Source organism: Heliangelus exortis, chromosome 2, assembly GCF_036169615.1.
Source record: "Heliangelus exortis chromosome 2, bHelExo1.hap1, whole genome shotgun sequence".
NCBI classification, from domain to species: Eukaryota; Metazoa; Chordata; class Aves; order Apodiformes; family Trochilidae; genus Heliangelus; species Heliangelus exortis.
This window is the reverse complement of record NC_092423.1, coordinates 63,310,467-63,328,266: the sequence shown is the minus strand read 5'-3', so window position 1 is coordinate 63,328,266 and position 17,800 is coordinate 63,310,467. Positions and strand designations below refer to the sequence as shown.

Here is a 17,800-nt window from a genome sequence, read left to right as displayed (position 1 = left end):
GCTGGTAATTGTATGTTTAGCTTTGGGCTTTTGTGGGTGCAAGTGTACTGGTTTAGCCTGAAGTAATTCTGTTCTCATTCAGGTGATGCAGAAATTTCAGAGATTCTAAATGTCACCTATAGGAGAAGAGACTAAAGTAATTGTGTTGATTTTTTCTTTTTATTTAATAAGTAACCATTTCAATGAATGTGTCAGAGAACTTTGTTTCTTCTGTGCTTTTGTAGTCATATAAGCAGATTTAAACATGAGAAACAACCAGTTCTCTGAAGAGTCTGGATAACCTTCCCTTAAACCTGTATGTTTATGCTGAGCTTCAGCTTAGAGCTGTTTGATATTAGAGATAATATTTGTAGATTGAAATTTCTGTTGGGGAACAATATGTTTTTGTTTTTTCTTACATGTGTACGTGCCAGTGCATACTTATAACATAGATGTGCTACACTGATATACAAGAAAATAGTCCAAAGATCTTTTCCTTGATGAAAGCAGCGTTAAGTTTCTGCATGTTTGTAGTTAGTCTTGTGATTAAATAGTTAGGGTATTACCAGAAAGAGGGGACCAAAAGGCTATCGAAAGGCACATTGTCCTGGTCATGAAAGCCCCTCTGGATTGGTGAGTTTCACAAAATCACTTGACACATCATGTTAGGATTCTTCCCAGGCAGAATACCTGCAGGATTGGGAACTTAAACTGTATGCAGCAGTACCTTACTCATGACATTGTCTGCCACTGTCTTGAAGGTGGAACAGTTGTAAACTGTTGTTTGATCAATGCATGGGGTTTTTGTGGAGGGCAGTGACTGCAGGCAGCGGGCAGAAAGAATCTTATAAAGCCAGGTTTATTTTGGGAGGAAATTTTGAAACTCTCATGCTAATGCGTATCATATTGAGTAATGTGCGTTTCATAAAACTGAAGCAGGAAAATACTAATTTAAGAAAAAAAACGTTAAGAATGTTCATCGAGACCTTTGTAAATATAATTATATTGGTTTAACTCCTATCAGTAGGATTGCACCTTGAAGCCTGCTTAGGTGGTGTATTTATATTTGTATGCATGCCTCTTCTTGTTGCGGTTTAGCAGTAAGTTTGCACAAAGAGGTAAATATGAGTAGAGTTGAAGAAAAGTTGAACGTGTATTTAAAGATTTGTTTTAAAATAATAGGATAGGAGTTAACATCAGGATTTGTCACTGTCTCAGCAATATCAAATTGCATTAATGAAACATGTTTAAATGTGGTACTTGGCTTTTTCCCGCTACTGTAAACAAAAATGTATCCTAGTTGGGAAGAACTTTCTAAGCTGATAAGTTGTCAGTTTTCTCTCATTTAGGCTAACAGTACTGTCAGTTGTACGATGAATTGTAGATCATGATGCTATAGCATTTTATTAACATTCTGGGCTTTGTCTTTTGAAGTGTTGTCATGACAGCCTCGGAGGCAGTGAAGTATTGGAGAAAAACAATATTAGTGAGTGGTGTCTTAGAAGAAAAAAGCAGATGAAGTAATTGACTGTGTTAGCTGGGACACTGCAAATTGCCTTTGGTTGCTGGCAGCACATCGCTTCCTCTGAGTTATTTATTCCGTCAGTCAGTAATTAAAACCGGTTCTTGCTCCCCTGCCATGAAGGAACTGAGCTGCTGCTGATTGTAAGCACTGCAAGTGGACAGAGTTCAAAATCTATTTGGCTTTCCTGAAAAGGTTTGAGCAGAGCTATTTCAGATCAGGGCAGATGCAGGCTACCATAGCATCGTGTAACAAAGTCATAACATTGGGATGATTGGCTCAGTGGACATGGGGCAGGCAGTGGATGTTGCTTACCTGGACTTTAGCAAGAGTCTCAACATCGTCTCCGTGTTATTCCTGTAGCCCAACTGGTGAATTATGGGGTTGTCAGTTGGATGGTAAAGTGTCTGGGGAATTAGCAGGACCACTGACCTCAAAGGGTTATGATCAGCAGTACAATGTTCCAGTGGCAGCTGGTTGCTAATAGCGCCCCTCAGGGGTTGATACTGGGGCTGATACTATTATATGTCTTTATTAGCAACCTGGGACAAAGGAATGGTGTGCATCCTCATCAGGTTCCCAGATGATACCAAGCCTGAGAGAATGTCAGCCTCATAATGCTGAAGGGGAGGGTTGCCATTGGGGCCCTTCACTGGAATTGGCTGCCAGGAACCTCATAAGGTTTAACAAACACAAGTGGAAAGTCCTACATCTGGGACAAAACAACCCCAGGTACCAGTTGGAGAGCAACTTGAATCTGAGTCAGTAGCATGTCCTTGAGCTGAAGGTGGCCAACTGCATACTGGAGAGTATTAGTAATATTGTGGGAAGGGTGTTAAGGGAGGTGGTATTTCCCCTTTATTCAACACTTCCAAGAATGCATTTGGAGTGTTGGGTCCAACTTTGCCTCACCGGTTCCAAAAAAAAAAAAAAAAAAAAAAAAAATGTTGACATACTGGAGCAAGTCTAGTGGAGGGTGACAAAATTGATTAGAGGGCTGAGAGAGATGGGTGTGTTCTTAAGAGCGAATACCTAATGACAGTATAGAGAAGGTGGAGCAGGACATTTCTGGGAGGTTTATAGAAATAGAACAATGGCACTCCAGTTGCAAAAAATGGAAATTCTGATTTCATACTAGGAAAAATCTTAACTGTGGGGATAGCATGTTGGAAGAACTGCCCAGAATGGCTTCCATCCCTGGAGGTGGTTAAAACACAGGTTGATGCAGCCACGGGCAACCTGCTGCTCTTGGCTCTTCTCTGAGCAGGAGGTTGGAGTAGGTGACCTCTGGATGCCATGTAGGCCTCTACGTGTGTGCGGTTCTGTCAGTGTTGTGGTTGGACCACAGAGCACACACAGACATGGTTTCAGCGTGAATGTCAGCATTTCTCTAGGTTGGTAATCCTTTCATTGGTCCATCCTTTAATTCTGTCTTCAGGGCTGTGCTGCTTTTTGAGGGACAAAATAATGCCTCCACTGTTGCCTTTTATCTACATAAATTGAAAGGTTGCTGTCAAGAAGAGAATAGCTTAGATGCTTTTCTCTAGGGCTGCTGTTTGCCAGATTTGTAAATGTGTTCCCTTTTTTTTTTTTTTTTTAGTATCATGTGGTGTGCTTTTCCATTTTTGTGCTGTTAAATTGCAAAAATTCTGTGGTTTTTTTGCTATCTTTTGATGTTCTGTGTAATCAGTCCAGTATTTATTGTGTAGTTACTGTGCATCTACAATACGTAGAATCTAAATATCTAGATATTTAGAATATCTAAAAAAGCATGAGAAAGGAGGAGTAAATGTCCTTCAGTATATGTTTCTTGAGATGTACTGCTAAGACAATGTAATAAAACTCTCCTCTGCTTTTTGTAGTGTACAACGTACATCCTCGGTACTGAAGAATTATTGAGTACCTGCAACATCTTTGAATGAAGAATTCTAGCCATTAGGCAGATATCATTATTGTCATTATCACTATTATTATTATGGTATTAAATTACTTATCTCTACAGTTTCATGTACAGCAGCCCTAAATTTGAAGCTGTTTCTTTTTTCCCCCCTCTCATGCCAGGTATCTTCCCTTCTTGCCACTACATTCCATGTTTCATTTTATTTTTGTTCATAGTACTGCTTTTTCTCCTAATGCCTAAACAGGTCTTATCTGGCTATTAAAATTGTCTAATTTGGGGTACAATATAAATACACCTTTTAAGCCAAAGAGATACTAGTTTTGCCAATAATTGAGCCACTTGAAGGTAATGTTACTCACAGTTACTTATCGCTGCCTTTGTTGGTATCTTTGGGAGATCATTGTAGTCCCAACCGAGTTAGTGGAAGGGACAGAATCAGTTCTTTTTGAACCCCATAAAGCCACTTGCACCATTTTAAAATTGAATGAAGGTAAGAATGAGCTGGTTTGGCTTTGCCTGTAGCATAAGTAGTTTTGTATCTTGCTGATACAGTATTTGATTTGTGGTTTTCTAGATTACTCTAAGAAAATACTTACTAATTAAAAGATCCTTCCTTAATCATGAGATTTGGTTTCCTTTGTTTTTGTTGGAGAGTTTACAAATACATCCCCCTTCTTTTGACAAGAAACGACATTGTGTTTTTTATTCCATTTGTCTAAAAAATGCAAAAGAACTAAAGCATTCATATTGGGGAAGCAGTACGAATATTTCTCAGGGGAGGGAGTTCCTTTGAGTTTCTGCAACTCTCAAATTGCATGTTGCATTTAATTACTGTGCCTTTTGTTTGACTTACTTGTGACCACCAGTTTTTTTTAAAGTAAGCATATGTTAATCTTTCCATTCACCTTTGCTGGGAAAAAATGGACATGGACATCCATATGTCCACCATGTACATGGTGTCCACAGATGCCTGGACACCAACACGCAGTGAAGTCCTACAGTTGCAGATATAGTACACACTAGTTTTTGAGTACCTGTACCAGTAGAAAATATTCCTGTTCCTTGCTGAGGTAGTTTCTTATTGTTTCCATATTCCTGCTGTTGGAAAGAGTTCTGTGAGTGGGCTTGAAGCTGTCTGACTTTACCTTTAGTTATGATTGTATTTTAATCAAACTGTGTTTTTTGAAGCAGATGAGTCTTATATCTCCTTTCCTATTAAAGCTCAAGGTCCAGTGACCTCCAAGACTGAAGTTGACCAAGCAAAGAGTTAAATTGTTCAAATGATGTTTTCTTTGAGACTGGTTTACAGATCTAGTAAGGCAATTTAATATTTATGATAACAAAATATTAAGTTGGAGATGAAAAACTAGTAGTGTGTTCAAAGGCCAGAATGACACTACTGCCTCTTACAACTGAAGATTACTGCCCTGCAGCTGAGGTGACCCCACCTTGGCTTTACAGTTCCAGAATATTAACTGAAACTGTGAAGGAATATAACAATAGCTAAAGCAGCTGTGCCCAAGAGTCATTGTTGTAGTTTCTTCTAGGCACAGATTCTTACATTTTAAAATTTAGTCAGGAAGTATATGCAGCAAGATTAAATGTGTGTCCTATTTAAAGTAATGGATGGTTCTTCTGGTTCTTCACTCTTCTAGGTGAATTATGAGGTTTAATTTCTAGGCAATGTCTATGTCTGCAAGTCTTTTAAGTTTTCGTAAAAGATGAGCACAGAGTAAGTTAAGATGGTTCTTTGGTTTTTCATTTTAACTTAAGTTTTCAAGATTGTGAGGTAGATAACATGAAGTGTGCAGCAGGATTGATGTATTGTAAAGCAAAACCACTAGCACATTATAGTGTTAGCTCAGATTGTAGATAAGTATGCATAGAGAAGATTTCAGAGGGAGCATGAGAGTACCTTGCTCTCTTTTGCTAACACCACACTTAATTTGAAAATTTAATTCAAATCTGGTTTGAAGATTGTGATTTACTTTGGAGTGCCACTCCACAGTGGCAGCAAAGAAATTTTGTAGCACTAGGTCCTTCATTCTGTGAAATAAGCTTCAAGTTATCTCTGAAGCCTTGTCTGCACTAGAAAGCATTAGGCATGGGGATGGACACTAGCAAGTTTTGAGTTGTCCTTGAATGACATTTAACCATTGCTTCAGGAGTTGTTGCAGAATTTTGCCTGCTCTTGCTTGTATTTTATGTACATAACATATCCTTCCTCCTATGTGCCATAGATAACCACATTTGTTTGTGAATGCTTTTAGGACAAGTGGCACTGAAAATGTTAAATTTATTGCTGGGAGTCTAGTATGTTATAGAAGGTAGCAAATTAGTAGTACAGAGTATAATACCTTGAAAGATTTTGTGTCCATAAACCTAATTTACTGTATATGCAAGAAGGAGGAAGACTGCCTTTTCTGTTATCAGTTATGTTTGGCGATGTTGAAATACTGTAATGAATTTGGTCTTGCTGTATAGAGAATACTTATAAATAATGCTTAAACTATGTATTTAAATACTAAATACAAAATAAATGTTGCTATACTTTGCCAAATCTAATAATTAGCACTAATGGCCATGTAAAGACCACCTGGTGCTATGGAAAATGTAGTTCTTGATCACTCTTAATTCCGAAAGCTTTAAACTTGTCCATGTGGTTATATCAATTTGTTGTCCTGATGCCATGTTGGTTTAGTTATTGTTTTTAACTAAAAATAATCATCTTAGACTATAGGGTTCCCTTACAAGAAAAGAAGCATTTAATTTAATTTAATTCTACATACTGTCTATGAAACTTAGCTGCAGGCACACTGCATAAATGCATAGAAGTCTTTCAATTAAATAATAACTGTGCTTAGAGTCCCTTCTTAGATTAAGAATGAGCTCTTGTAAAGCTACTCGCAAAGTTGTAACTGAAAGCAGTCTCCTTACTCTGGGATTTGTTTTGTTTTGATGCAGGTTTCTGTTTCAAAGTGTAGCACTGTGTGTATGCTGATTTGCGGTACCTATCACTGATGATGATTAACTAGAGTCTAATGTAGTTCTTCCTAAAAGGAAGGAAGAAAGGAGACTTGTACTTCATGCCCTGCATTGTAATGTTGACAAGGTGCGGACAAAACTTCAGATAAAACCATTCAGCATCACAAGGATTTAACCTAGTGGAGTAAACATTCATTTATCTGTCAACTCATGTGCTGGCTTTTTCCACCCAGATCGAAGTGATAATGATGGGGAGAGATGTGAAAGCAGTGCCAAAATGTAAAACAGCACCTGAATTTCCCTGGATGTTTTTTCCAAAGCCAACTAGACTCAGGAAAACAAGGCTCACTTCAGGCAATAAGTAAATACTCTGGCATCTGGAATCGTAATCCCTTCATGATTTTTAGAAATAAATCTAAACTAGTCCAGTTGCTGTAAATAAAATTGTTGTTTTTCAAATGTTACATAATTAATTACATTCTTGTAACATATTGTTCATATTAAGTCATAAGTTTTATTGTAATTTTCTCTAAATGAAATATCAAACTGCTGTCCTACATCCAAATTGAAACCACTCCCTAAATAGCAAAAGCAGAGTTGGTTTAAGCCAGTCTGAGTATGTGCTGCTGCAAGAGACAAGCAAGTCATGTTCCCATCTTTATTCTTGCTTTTGTGTCAGCATCCATGCAGTTTCATGGTGAGCTGGACCAGTGACCTGATGCTCCTGAAGGGTTGTACTCACTGTCCTCACTGTCACAGCCTACAGATGAGTATTTGGCAGGGTCTATTTGATAGAGCAGTGATGCAGTTTGTCAGGTGTCTGTGTATGTGCTAGTGGCAGCAGAAGGGAAGGCTGAGGTGAAGAGGAGAAAGGGACAATCTCTTCTGTGGCAGTATAGACATAGGTTGATTAAAAGAACAGAGTTTTGTTTTTTCTTCTTTGTGTCCTGGTTGTCCTGAGATCTTGCTTCCTCTCTTGGGCCATTTCTGGTCCAAGAAATGACCATTTCTGGTCATTTCTGAACCAGTTGAACTCATTAGACCAGCAGAGAAACATGTACTTTTTTCCAGATTAATGAATTCATATGGTATGGAGTCTAGCCTGCTACTAACTAGAGCTTTCATGAGGTGACCATGGGGGATGGAGAAGGGCACTTTTCAACAGTTGGAAGTGGTTATCTAGCTCAGCAAACTTCACCATTAGGTGCAGGTATTCTTTTTGAAGATTTACTGATTTATATATTCCTATAGCTTGAACTCTGAAATAGGAAGCATAAAAATCTCTGGGAGGCCTGCAGGTAAAAACTTGATGCTTTTCAGGAGGTGTGCATACAGTCAAGTGGAAACTTTTTCATCCAGTTGTGTATTTTGCATCTCTGACAAATTGATGTTAGTATATTACCTGTGTTGTTCAGTGGGATTTGCTTAAGCCTGTCAGACTGAAGTCAACTCAGTTACAAAATTAAATTTTCCAGTAGTGTGTCTTTGCTGAGTGTTCCTCCCTATATTTTGTGAAAAAACCCTTACGAACTGGGAAAACTGTCCCATTCCATAAATATTTTGGGCAGAGAAATAGCCTGGTTTTAAATTTGGAAGTTGAGCTGTGACCATAACCTACTGACTTTTCTTTCTTTACAGAAATCCTTTGAAGAAATGGTATTTTGAAGTAGTAAGTTATGGTAGCTGTTTGTTTACTGTTTAGTAGTTTTCTAACTACATAACATTTGCTTAGAGTTGCATCTCAAAGTATTATTATGCCTTGAGTAGCTGTAGTTATATGAGTTGCTGTGATGTTTGTATGCATAGACTTGGATATATCTAGCAGAGCAGCAGACACCTCAGGTGATGCGCAGAATTTGTAAAACTATTGTAAATATCTATTCCTAAGCTACTGGATCTTTGCAATGGATTTTTAAATGTTTATCCTGCGTTTTTGCTGGTATTTTAGGATAAGAATAGAGTGTGAGTGCATTTATGGTGAGCAGACAACTGTTGGTACTGACGGCAGCTCTCAAGCTGCTGAAATCAGTCAGTTAAGGACTAAAACACATTGACTGACTAAAATGCTGCTACATGCTGTTGGGACTGCCCCTTGGCATCTTCTGCCCTTTCAATGATACTAAGTTTGGTGCCTTTGAGGCCGGTAGAAATAAGTTGTGTTCCAGTGCTGCTTCCTCTGCTCCCAGCCTGGTGTTGGGAACTAGAAGTGGTTTTGTGCAGTGTTTTGTTTGGTGTAGCTGTGGTGAATAAAGGTGTTTAGGAAGGGACAGACACATGATTGTGGCATGAGGAGTTTGGGATCTGAGCATTCCATTCAGAATTTGCTGGGGGAATAGGCCTGCTAGAGTTGCCTTGTGGCACATCTTTTGTATTTCACCTCTGAAGATCTCATGGCAGGAATGAGATGTGTGGTGTCCCTGTCAGCCTATTAGAAGGATTAATGATGCCTGTATGGGGAGATAATAGCACCAGGGAACCTGGGATGGACAAAATACAGGGCTGGTGGCACAGGAGGAGCAGAGGAAGTGCTCTGCTCCTGACGGGATGAGCTTGTATTACATGTGCAGGGAGAGAGTGTTCAGTGTGCTGAAGTTGAAGAATAAGAAAACTAAAAGTTACGTTAAGATTAAATGCCAGCATTAATTACAGCGTAAGGCATGACATTTTGCTGAAATGTCCTGGCAAGACTATGGAGTGTGCATTTTTAGAAGTGTAGCTGGTCATTGGTACCTCAGCTGCCTGACTGGAACAGGGGTGCAGCCATGGTGCTTTATGGGTTGGCTTTCAACTTTTCTTTTTTCGTGGTGTGTGTGTGTGTGAATGGGCATACCTGGGATGTGTGGCTTCCTTTAAGGGGGGAGATGGGTTCCTAATACATTAAGATCTGTTATGATTGCTTGTTCATAATAGTTCTTTCACAGTGCCTTTAATGAATATTTTCATTTTGCAGATAGCAAATGGAGGTGTATTTCCATGTGTTTTGCTTTGTCGCTAAGCCAGCAGTATTGTGGAGCATAAAACTGTGGTTGTCTTCCACCGTGCCTAAGCCAGATGGAGCAGGCTATTAGTACACGCTACGAGAAGGCTGTGCTGATTTAGTTGCAGCTCCTGAATAGGGTTGGGAGGTTACCATGTGTTACCCAGCTTAGTCTTGAAGTCCAGATGATGCAGAGAATGCTTGCAAGGCTGCTGTATGCAAGAAAGGGTCAAACCAGTCAGGTTTTAGATATTGATGGTAAAATGTCATCTTGGTTAATTATTAGTCTAGCTAGATCCTCCAGTTACTCATTTGGATTACTAATGGCTGGGTGTTTACTCTTTTGGATGCCTACAACTTCTTCCATCGTGAGTCTCGGATAGCTTTCAGTCCTGGGAGGATTTCCTCAGCAACAGAATCACACAGGCCTAAAATAATACAGATTCTCTGATAGGAAAACTCTCCAGCAATACTGAATGCAGTTCTACTTAGCTTTTTGGAAAGGGCATTGCCTTGGATTCAGTTTCTGTCCTGACCACTTGCTCATTTTGGCGAACTTGAATGCCTGTGAGCTCCGAATATGCTTTTGTTCATAGCAGCAAGATATTTGCCCCCCCAAAAGGTGGACTGTTTGTCACAGGGAAAGGTAGAAATAAGAGCCTGGAGGTAAAGCAGGGACTGCTTCTTTGCTGATACCTTGTACTGAACTGTGTTAGTGCTCTCTGGTGTTGCATGCAGTTTGTAGCTCTTGTTGAAAAGCTGAGGTTCAGTATTTATGTAGAATAGCAGCAACATCTTGAGCATGGCATTGCTTGTGTGCATCTTAGTGTGGCTATTATGATGGATGTGTTTATTATGTTGTATTCTGTCTGGTTTAAACTGTCCCTGGATATTTATCCTGGCTACAAGATTAAAGTACAAGATTAAATTACAGATCATTATGAAGCATTTCAAAATTGTAAAATAAGACTATTTTCTTTATGTGAAGGGCTTTTTGTTTTCTACGTTCCCTTTGTCCTCTTTCCCCATCCCTCTCTTAGCTCCAGACTGAGTGATATCTAATTTGTTTTATAACTCCTGTAAGTTGGTGTTTGCATATTGTGTATGAAAAATTTGAAGAAGTTATATGGACTTCTTTTTTTGTGCTAGATTTTTAAAGAAATTTGAATACATCAGAGTTCTTGTTTCAAAATTGTTGGCTAAACTGTAACTATTACATGTTCAAAGAATACTCTTGATTTTCTACACCTGAAAAAATTTTACTAGAAAATTTTGTTGCCTCAACCCAGAAAAACATCAGAATACCTTGCTGGAGCCTTTGGTTATGTGTGTTAGCAACTGACAGTGGAGTTTACAAAAATCTGTTTCTCTTTCTACTCTTCAGTTTCCAAAGTGCTGAAATTGCTGAGTTAGCTTTCACATTTGCTTGCAGAGTTTAGCAGCTGGTTCTGTGGCTGTAGTGAGTGTAAGATTGAGAGGGAAGGAGCAAGCTCCATGGTGTAAGCCATCTGCTGTGCAGGGTTAAGATATGACAGGAAGGTGTGCTGAAGTTTTGTGGGCATGATGGGGAGTGACTTCTTAAAACAAAATGGTAAATAAATATTTTCTCATATGGAGAATATAAGCATTGCAAATAATTGGTAATTGCCAAATTGGAAATGACTTTTATGTGTCCAGTAATTGCAGAATATTATGTTTTGGAGATGAAAACTTTAACATACCATGAAATGAAATTTGATCAAAGTGGATCTATTTAACAGTACTGCAGTGAGACATCTGGTATTCATCAATAGCTGTTTTTTCCAGGACTTCTTTCAAGATATCCTGATTTTTCAGAGCATAATGGTGGGTTTTTTTGATATGCATTGTTACTACAGTTTGGGATTCAAAAAATAAGAAATATTTAAGTGCACTGATTTTCGAAGCTGTTACGATCATCACTGTCACTACAAATAACTGCTGAGCTTCTGGTTTTTGTCGTTTTTCAAGTGAAGACACTAAGGGAGGTCCTCAAAAAAAAGTACATACATTAGAAGTTATGTAGAAATAGAATTTCCAGATGACTTTTTAACTTCCTCTCATGAGCTTGGTCTGAAATTTCAGAATTTTGAACATTACCAAGGTCACTGGGAAGTGCAGAAACCGATAGGTTAGTACTCAGTCAGCGTTGGATCAAGTTTTGTCATGTGTGTCTCAGAAGCAGAGACATCCCACGTCAAGAGTCCAACCCCTCTTATTCTTGTCCTGAGCATTTCCTATCCAATGTCTGTCTTCAGAGTCTGCACAAGGTTGCATCCCAGTGTAAGCTGTTGACTCACTTTTCTGTCATTAACAAGTGCTTTTTTTCTTTCAAGCAGGGAATAATTAGCAGAGTGACAGAATCAATGAAAAACATTGTACCAGGATGGCTACAGAAGTATTTCAATAAAAGTGAAGATGATTGTGTAGATACAAGTGAATCTACAAATCAGGAAGAAAATCCAGTAAACTATCACCATGATTATGCAAATGAAGATACCATAGTGATTGATGGGAGAGTCACGCCTGAAGCAGCAAGAATTAATTTAGAAGGTATGTGAAAAATCATTTAGTACTCTGGCCATCTGTATTTATTCACAGATTTCTAGTTTCGAATCTAAATTTTCACAGAAAACTGGAAGAAGCATTTTGACAGAATTTAAAAAAAACCACAAAACCAACCACACAAAAAAACTCCAAAACAAATAAAAACCAACAAAAAGCCCCTTCACAAGACAAACCCAAGAAAAACCCCAATCAAACAAAAAAACCCAAACCCAAACAAAAACCACAAAAATATCCCAACAACTCTTTATGAAATTGTCCTATCTTTAAATTGTAAATATAATTGCTAAGTTGTCTTACAGCTCTTGGAAGTCATCAGCAAACTTAAGGTAGTCAATTAGCCAGGTGCAAAATATTGATAATACTCATCTGCAAATGTGCTGGGCTACATTTTCTTTTTAGGAGGTCTGGAATTAAACTCTATCTAATTGCCTAGGGTAATAAAAACATTAATTTGTTTTGTTGTCCTCAAAACAAAAGACCAGATGTTAGAGTGCCAGAGGAAAATTCCTTTTCATGTCCTGATTTTTTAATTTTTTTTTTACTTCCCTTTGGGCTTCTTAGTCAGCTTAGTAAGTTCTTTGTTAGTTTTATGGAGAGCTGGGGAACTTGGTTTATGCCATCATTCTTTTTTAAAATACTTGGTAACATTAAGGTGTGGGCATGGATAGCATGGGGTCTTTGAATACCTTTGGACCCTTGGAAAAGAAGTTTACAGCTCCACTGTGCTGTAAAAGATTGATGTGTTTCACATCTGTCTCTCTCTGTAGTTCTCTGTAAATGTGCATATGCACTCATTTGATTTTCTCTTAAACTAGGATTTTTTGTGGAGCTTCATTTTAAATAAGGAGAGAAGTTTTATCTAAGCACACATACATAACCATCTATGTGGAAAGTTAGTTGCTTCTGTTGGCAGTATAAAAAGTAATGAGGAAATACCTTTGTCACCAGTGTCATCTAGTTGTAAATAAGGAGCTGTATTGCTTTCTGTGTGGCTGTAGCTTTAGAATAAGCCTGGATAAAGAAATAGAGGAGGTCTTCATGAATGAGGAACATGTGCTGGCTTTCCTGAAGAACAGTATGAAAGGACCTTTCAGTGAGAACAGCTGCACAGCAAGCTTTCTAGTTTGAAGAAAATCAGGAGCAGATGGACACCCTAGAACTTTTAGTAGCTTGTGTTGCAGCCTGTGGATGCTGTAGGGCAATTTTTCTTTCTTTAGTTAATAATAAGGTGGAGTTTTAAAAATTATTGCACTTAACAATTTTAGAAAGCCTGTTTCTTGAGCTCTGAGGTAGTAATGTGCTAGAGTCTGTATTCCTTTGCTTGTCCAGTTTTCAGCCTGGTAACACTTTCCTTACCTCAAACAAGATGGTCCTAAAAACCTATGAGTGCTTTGGAGAGCTAATTACTGGTACTGCCCTGGTTATGGAAACTGAACTAGCTAGTTTAAGCTTAGGTGCAGTTATCAAGAGGATGATGATTCCACATCATGTTCCCAAGAGAGACTGTGGACTTAAATGGGTATTTGGCAAGATATCCATTAATGGCTGTTCTGTTTGTGTATCAAGTTGAGCTGTCAGACCACCTTTTCAGGACTCTGGCAATGTTTACAGACCCTCTTGTTCATGAGAGGAAACTGCCACTGAGGCCATGAAGCTTGCTTGTCCTTTGTGCCAAAATCCAAAAACGTAACTGATAGGAGATAATGTTTTGCTTGTAGCATAACCTGTTACAAATTTGGAATGGGGGATGGTGACACCACAACAAACAAAACCTCAAAAAATCTCTGCGAATACACACTTTCATGTTAAATATTCTTTTTTACAACTGCAGAGTTGTCTGTAACTTGCCACATAACCTCAAGTTTTGGAAAGCTGATTGTAAGCTTTATGTGCAGAAGAAGGAACTTATATGTTTGATTTAGTGAAAGACCCAGTGTTGGAGCACTCAAGCATGGGCTTAGAATTTGGTGTTGTAAAACCTCATCATTAACTACTTCTTAATGTGACATGAGAATTGCAAGCAGTGCTGCTGCTGTAATCAGGCAGTTAGATGAAACCTTAGCTGGGTGAAGAAGAAGTTAAATTAGGCTTCTCTATTTTTGTGCATAGCACTTGGCAATAGTATGACTGTTGATAGAAAACAGGTTTTGGCTTCAGTGAGCTTGCCTATAGGAAGGCTAATTGTATACTTGTTCTTGTTTAGAACCATCCACGAGTAGATCTTCACTGAACTTCTCAGATGTGTTAACAAGGCCGTCTCTTCATCGGAGCCATTTGAACTGTACCGTGCTGGATTCCACAGTACCACATTGTCAGCCCTCTACATCTTCTTCACTTGGCATTGGCAGTCCTGGACTGTCTCTTGTAAAAGAAATAAAAGATTCTACCTCTCAGCATGATGATGATAACATCTCAACAACCAGTGGCTTCTCCTCTAGAGCATCTGATAAAGGTAACTTCCATGTTCTCTAACTGATTTTTTTTTTGGTAACACGAAGTACTTTGAGTCCTTTATTCTACATCACCTTAGTAAATGAAGTAAGTGAATGTCAGCTTTAGATGTTAGAATTACAATTAATTTTTGTATTTTGTAAGTATATAATCCTGTCACCTTTTTAATATAACCATGCTTGGGAATATTTTTATGAGACCCTGATGTTACATGGAGTCAATGCTTGTAAACACACTTTTAGCTAAATTATCTGTAAATTTTGAATTGGGATAGTAGGAACTGAAGATGACTCACTATAGCTTTGCATCCAAGTTGATTGCTTAGAAGGAAGAATGACATGAAATATCTGACAGCTGGTTAAAAAGGTGACAAAGAGAAACGTAATTTTTCACCAGGAGTCAATAAAGGAACTGTTCTGACTGAACAAGTTTTGGGCTGCTTTTTTGGCTTTTCTAGGTAGAAGGCATCAGTTGTCAATAATACAGTTTCTTTTGTGGTATTTTGTATGTAATGTACACCATTTAAAAGTTAAAAAAAAAAAAAAAAGCATTGCAGATGAGGACCTATGTTGTCTTGTGGAAAGGGCGAACAGCAGGCTCTCAGCTTTTTCTGGTCCCCTTACAAAGAGGGATCGAGGCATGCTCAGCAAGTTTTTTGCAGAACATACTTTTACAATTCAGAGTAGATGTTGCCAGGATTTAGTAATACAGAGCTTTCTAGTGTCTCCATAAAACATACATGGAAACAGGTCGTTAATGCTGTTAGTTCAGCTTTCGGGAGGTTTTTCAGGTTTAAAACTTGAGTAGTTCTGACCTGAGGGTGGCCTCCAACCCTCAACTGGCATAGGAAAAACTTTGTATCAATATAAATACACCAGTGCTTACTCGGTTCAGTTTTATTTTACCATGAAAGAAGAAAAAAGAAAATGGTCTGCATTGGAAGCATACTATTAACTTGTACATGCTTTTGAAAGATTCCTGAAAGGTAGTGTATTTGCAGTTCTAGGAACAGATTTCAAGTTCAGACTTGGTACTTGGTTTCCATCTTGTATGTGAAATTGATCTGTTTGAAGAAATCTGAAAGTTAGAGTGCTGGAGAAGTTAGTGTTACGGGACTTTTTTCCTCCTGTAAGACTTACTTTTCTATACTGAAGACTCTGGATTTAGCGTAATCTTTATTGTTAAAGTTCTCTATGTATAAAGGCAATTTACATGTAGCATGTGTCATTTTGGCAGATATCACAGTGTCAAAAAATACTTCAGCACCACTGCTCTGGTCCGCGGAGGCTGAAAGGTCTCATTCCCTCTCACAGCAGCCTGCAGCTAGCTCTAAAAAACCTGCGTTCAATTTATCTGCTTTTGGGACTCCCTCTCCTGTAAGTACTGCACGGTGTTAATTTTCATCCATTTGAATAAGTAGCCATTTTACTAACAGCTTACCTTAATACCTTTCTGTAGACACTTGGAAACACTTCTGTCTTTAAGACAAGCCAGCTTGGGGACTCTCCATTCTACCCTGGAAAGACCACTTACGGTGGTGCAGCTGCAGCAGCGAGGGAGACAAAAGCACGAATTGCTCCGTACCAGGTATGAGAATAGTGCCGTGCTGTGAGGCAAAGTGTAATTGAAATACAGAAGGAGTAGCACTAAGAAAAGAGCTGCGAGCAGGGAGCTGAAAGTGTGGCAACAGTTCCTACTTTTCAGAATAATTTCTGTTCTCTTTTATCAGTTTATCCAGAAATACTCACCATAATGCACAAGAGTGACAGCAGCATCCTAGGTTCTGGCTAGGTGTTTGTAGTCGGGATTTCCTCTGTTGCTGAGTCTTTCAAAAAATTCAGTTTTCTGTTATTGTCTGGCTGTGACTTTTTACTGAATCATAGAATGGCTTGGGTTAGAAGGGACCTTAAGATCACTTAGTTCCAAGCCTCCAGCCACAGGAAGGGACACCTTCCTTTAGACCAGTTTTCCCAAAGCCCCATCCAACCTGGCTTCGAACACTTATTATGTTAAAATAGCATGGAAATAAAAGTAATGATGGTGTAACTTGAAAACTTATGTTTATACTATCAAAAGCTACCTTTCTGATACTTGGTATGATATTAAGCATGCCTACACTCCTGCTATGGTATATTGTATAAAGCTGCAGTCTTCACAACAGAAGTATGTAAGAGTTAGCTTTGCTGATCCCTTTCCTTTTCTGTTACCTGGAGGGAGGCATGCAGTCCTAAATGTGATCTCAAGTTAAAAAATAAAATGCTTTCTAGTATCTTATTTTGGTATCATTCAGATAGTTCTTGAAAAAAAGTTATTTGCCCCGAGAGTTTTAATGTTCTAAAATGAACTGCTAGCAACTCTCAATAGCTAAAGTTTAATCTAAATCTGAATCTGAAAGGACGTCAGAAAAATATTTTTTGTTTGGAATGTGTTTAAATCAAAATGACCTTTATTTGAAAAAAAAAAATCAGAATTCAAAAGGAACTTTCTTTAAGGCATTTGAAATAATAGTTTGCTGGGCCTATTCTGACAGTCTGTCTCTACCATGATACAAGAGACCTACAAGTTCTTGATTTAGAGGAATCCTTTAAAACCCATGGTTTGTTCTGACTTGGTGTTAAATCAAGCTTTAGACTACTCAAAATTTCCTGTAAAGGAGAAGCCCTCTTTGGTTATCCGTTTTTACTTTTTACAAAATATATGTGGGTCATGCTGAGAAGAGGAACCAAAATACTAGGCTTTTAAAAGAGAGACTAGCTTGCTTGTTGCTGGAAACTGTGTGTTACAGCAATCTGACCTATGTTGTTAGCGTGCGTCTTCACACAGCAACGTGGTAACCATGATGTGGTTATATGAAGGGTTTTAACATAATTTAAAAAAAAACCCAAAAGGTCACACTGAAAGAAGTTTTTGAATTATATTCAGTCATGTGGTGCAAACAGAAGTTGACTTTTTCAGTATAAAAAATACAAGGGTAGATTTGGTTCAGTTAAAATCAGATCTTTATCTTTTTAAAGCCAAGTAAAAAGATCTGCTGTTAAATTTAATCTTAAGGGAAGGAAGAAGACGAGATGTAAAATTAGTCATTCCTGATGGTGATTGTGTGAATTGGTTTTAAGATGGTATGCTGACACCATCATGAAACTCTTGAGGTCTGTTTTGTTACTGAAAGTACTTTCTACAGCACAAGCCTTTGCTTCAGTTCTGTTCTCCTTGTTACTACTTCAGCCACCCTGCAGGTGTAAAATCTTCCCTTTTATGACCTTTTACATTTAAGTTGTTTGGGTTTTTTTCTTTTTCCTGTGTGCAAACTGTGTTGTGCCACACATAAACTTCTACCAAGTCAGCAGAGTGAATGGCTTGAGTGCCCAGGGAGTGCATTTTTCTCTGTCATCATGAGAGT

The 17,800-nt window shown here is 38.3% G+C and overlaps 1 protein-coding gene across 3 annotated transcripts in view; it reads left to right on the top strand.

Annotated features, from left to right (window-relative positions):
- The window catches only part of NUP153 (nucleoporin 153), a 45,083-nt gene that overhangs the window by 3,717 nt on the left and 23,566 nt on the right, over positions 1-17,800 (top strand). For 2 of the 3 annotated variants that reach the window (XM_071736393.1, XM_071736391.1), the window contains exons 2-5: positions 11,718-11,934; positions 14,153-14,401; positions 15,637-15,776; positions 15,859-15,987. In XM_071736393.1, coding sequence (XP_071592494.1) covers positions 11,718-11,934; positions 14,153-14,401; positions 15,637-15,776; positions 15,859-15,987 — 735 coding nt within the window. The remainder of the gene's footprint in view (positions 1-11,717; positions 11,935-14,152; positions 14,402-15,636; positions 15,777-15,858; positions 15,988-17,800) is intronic. The other variant, XM_071736392.1, reaches the window with a different exon arrangement.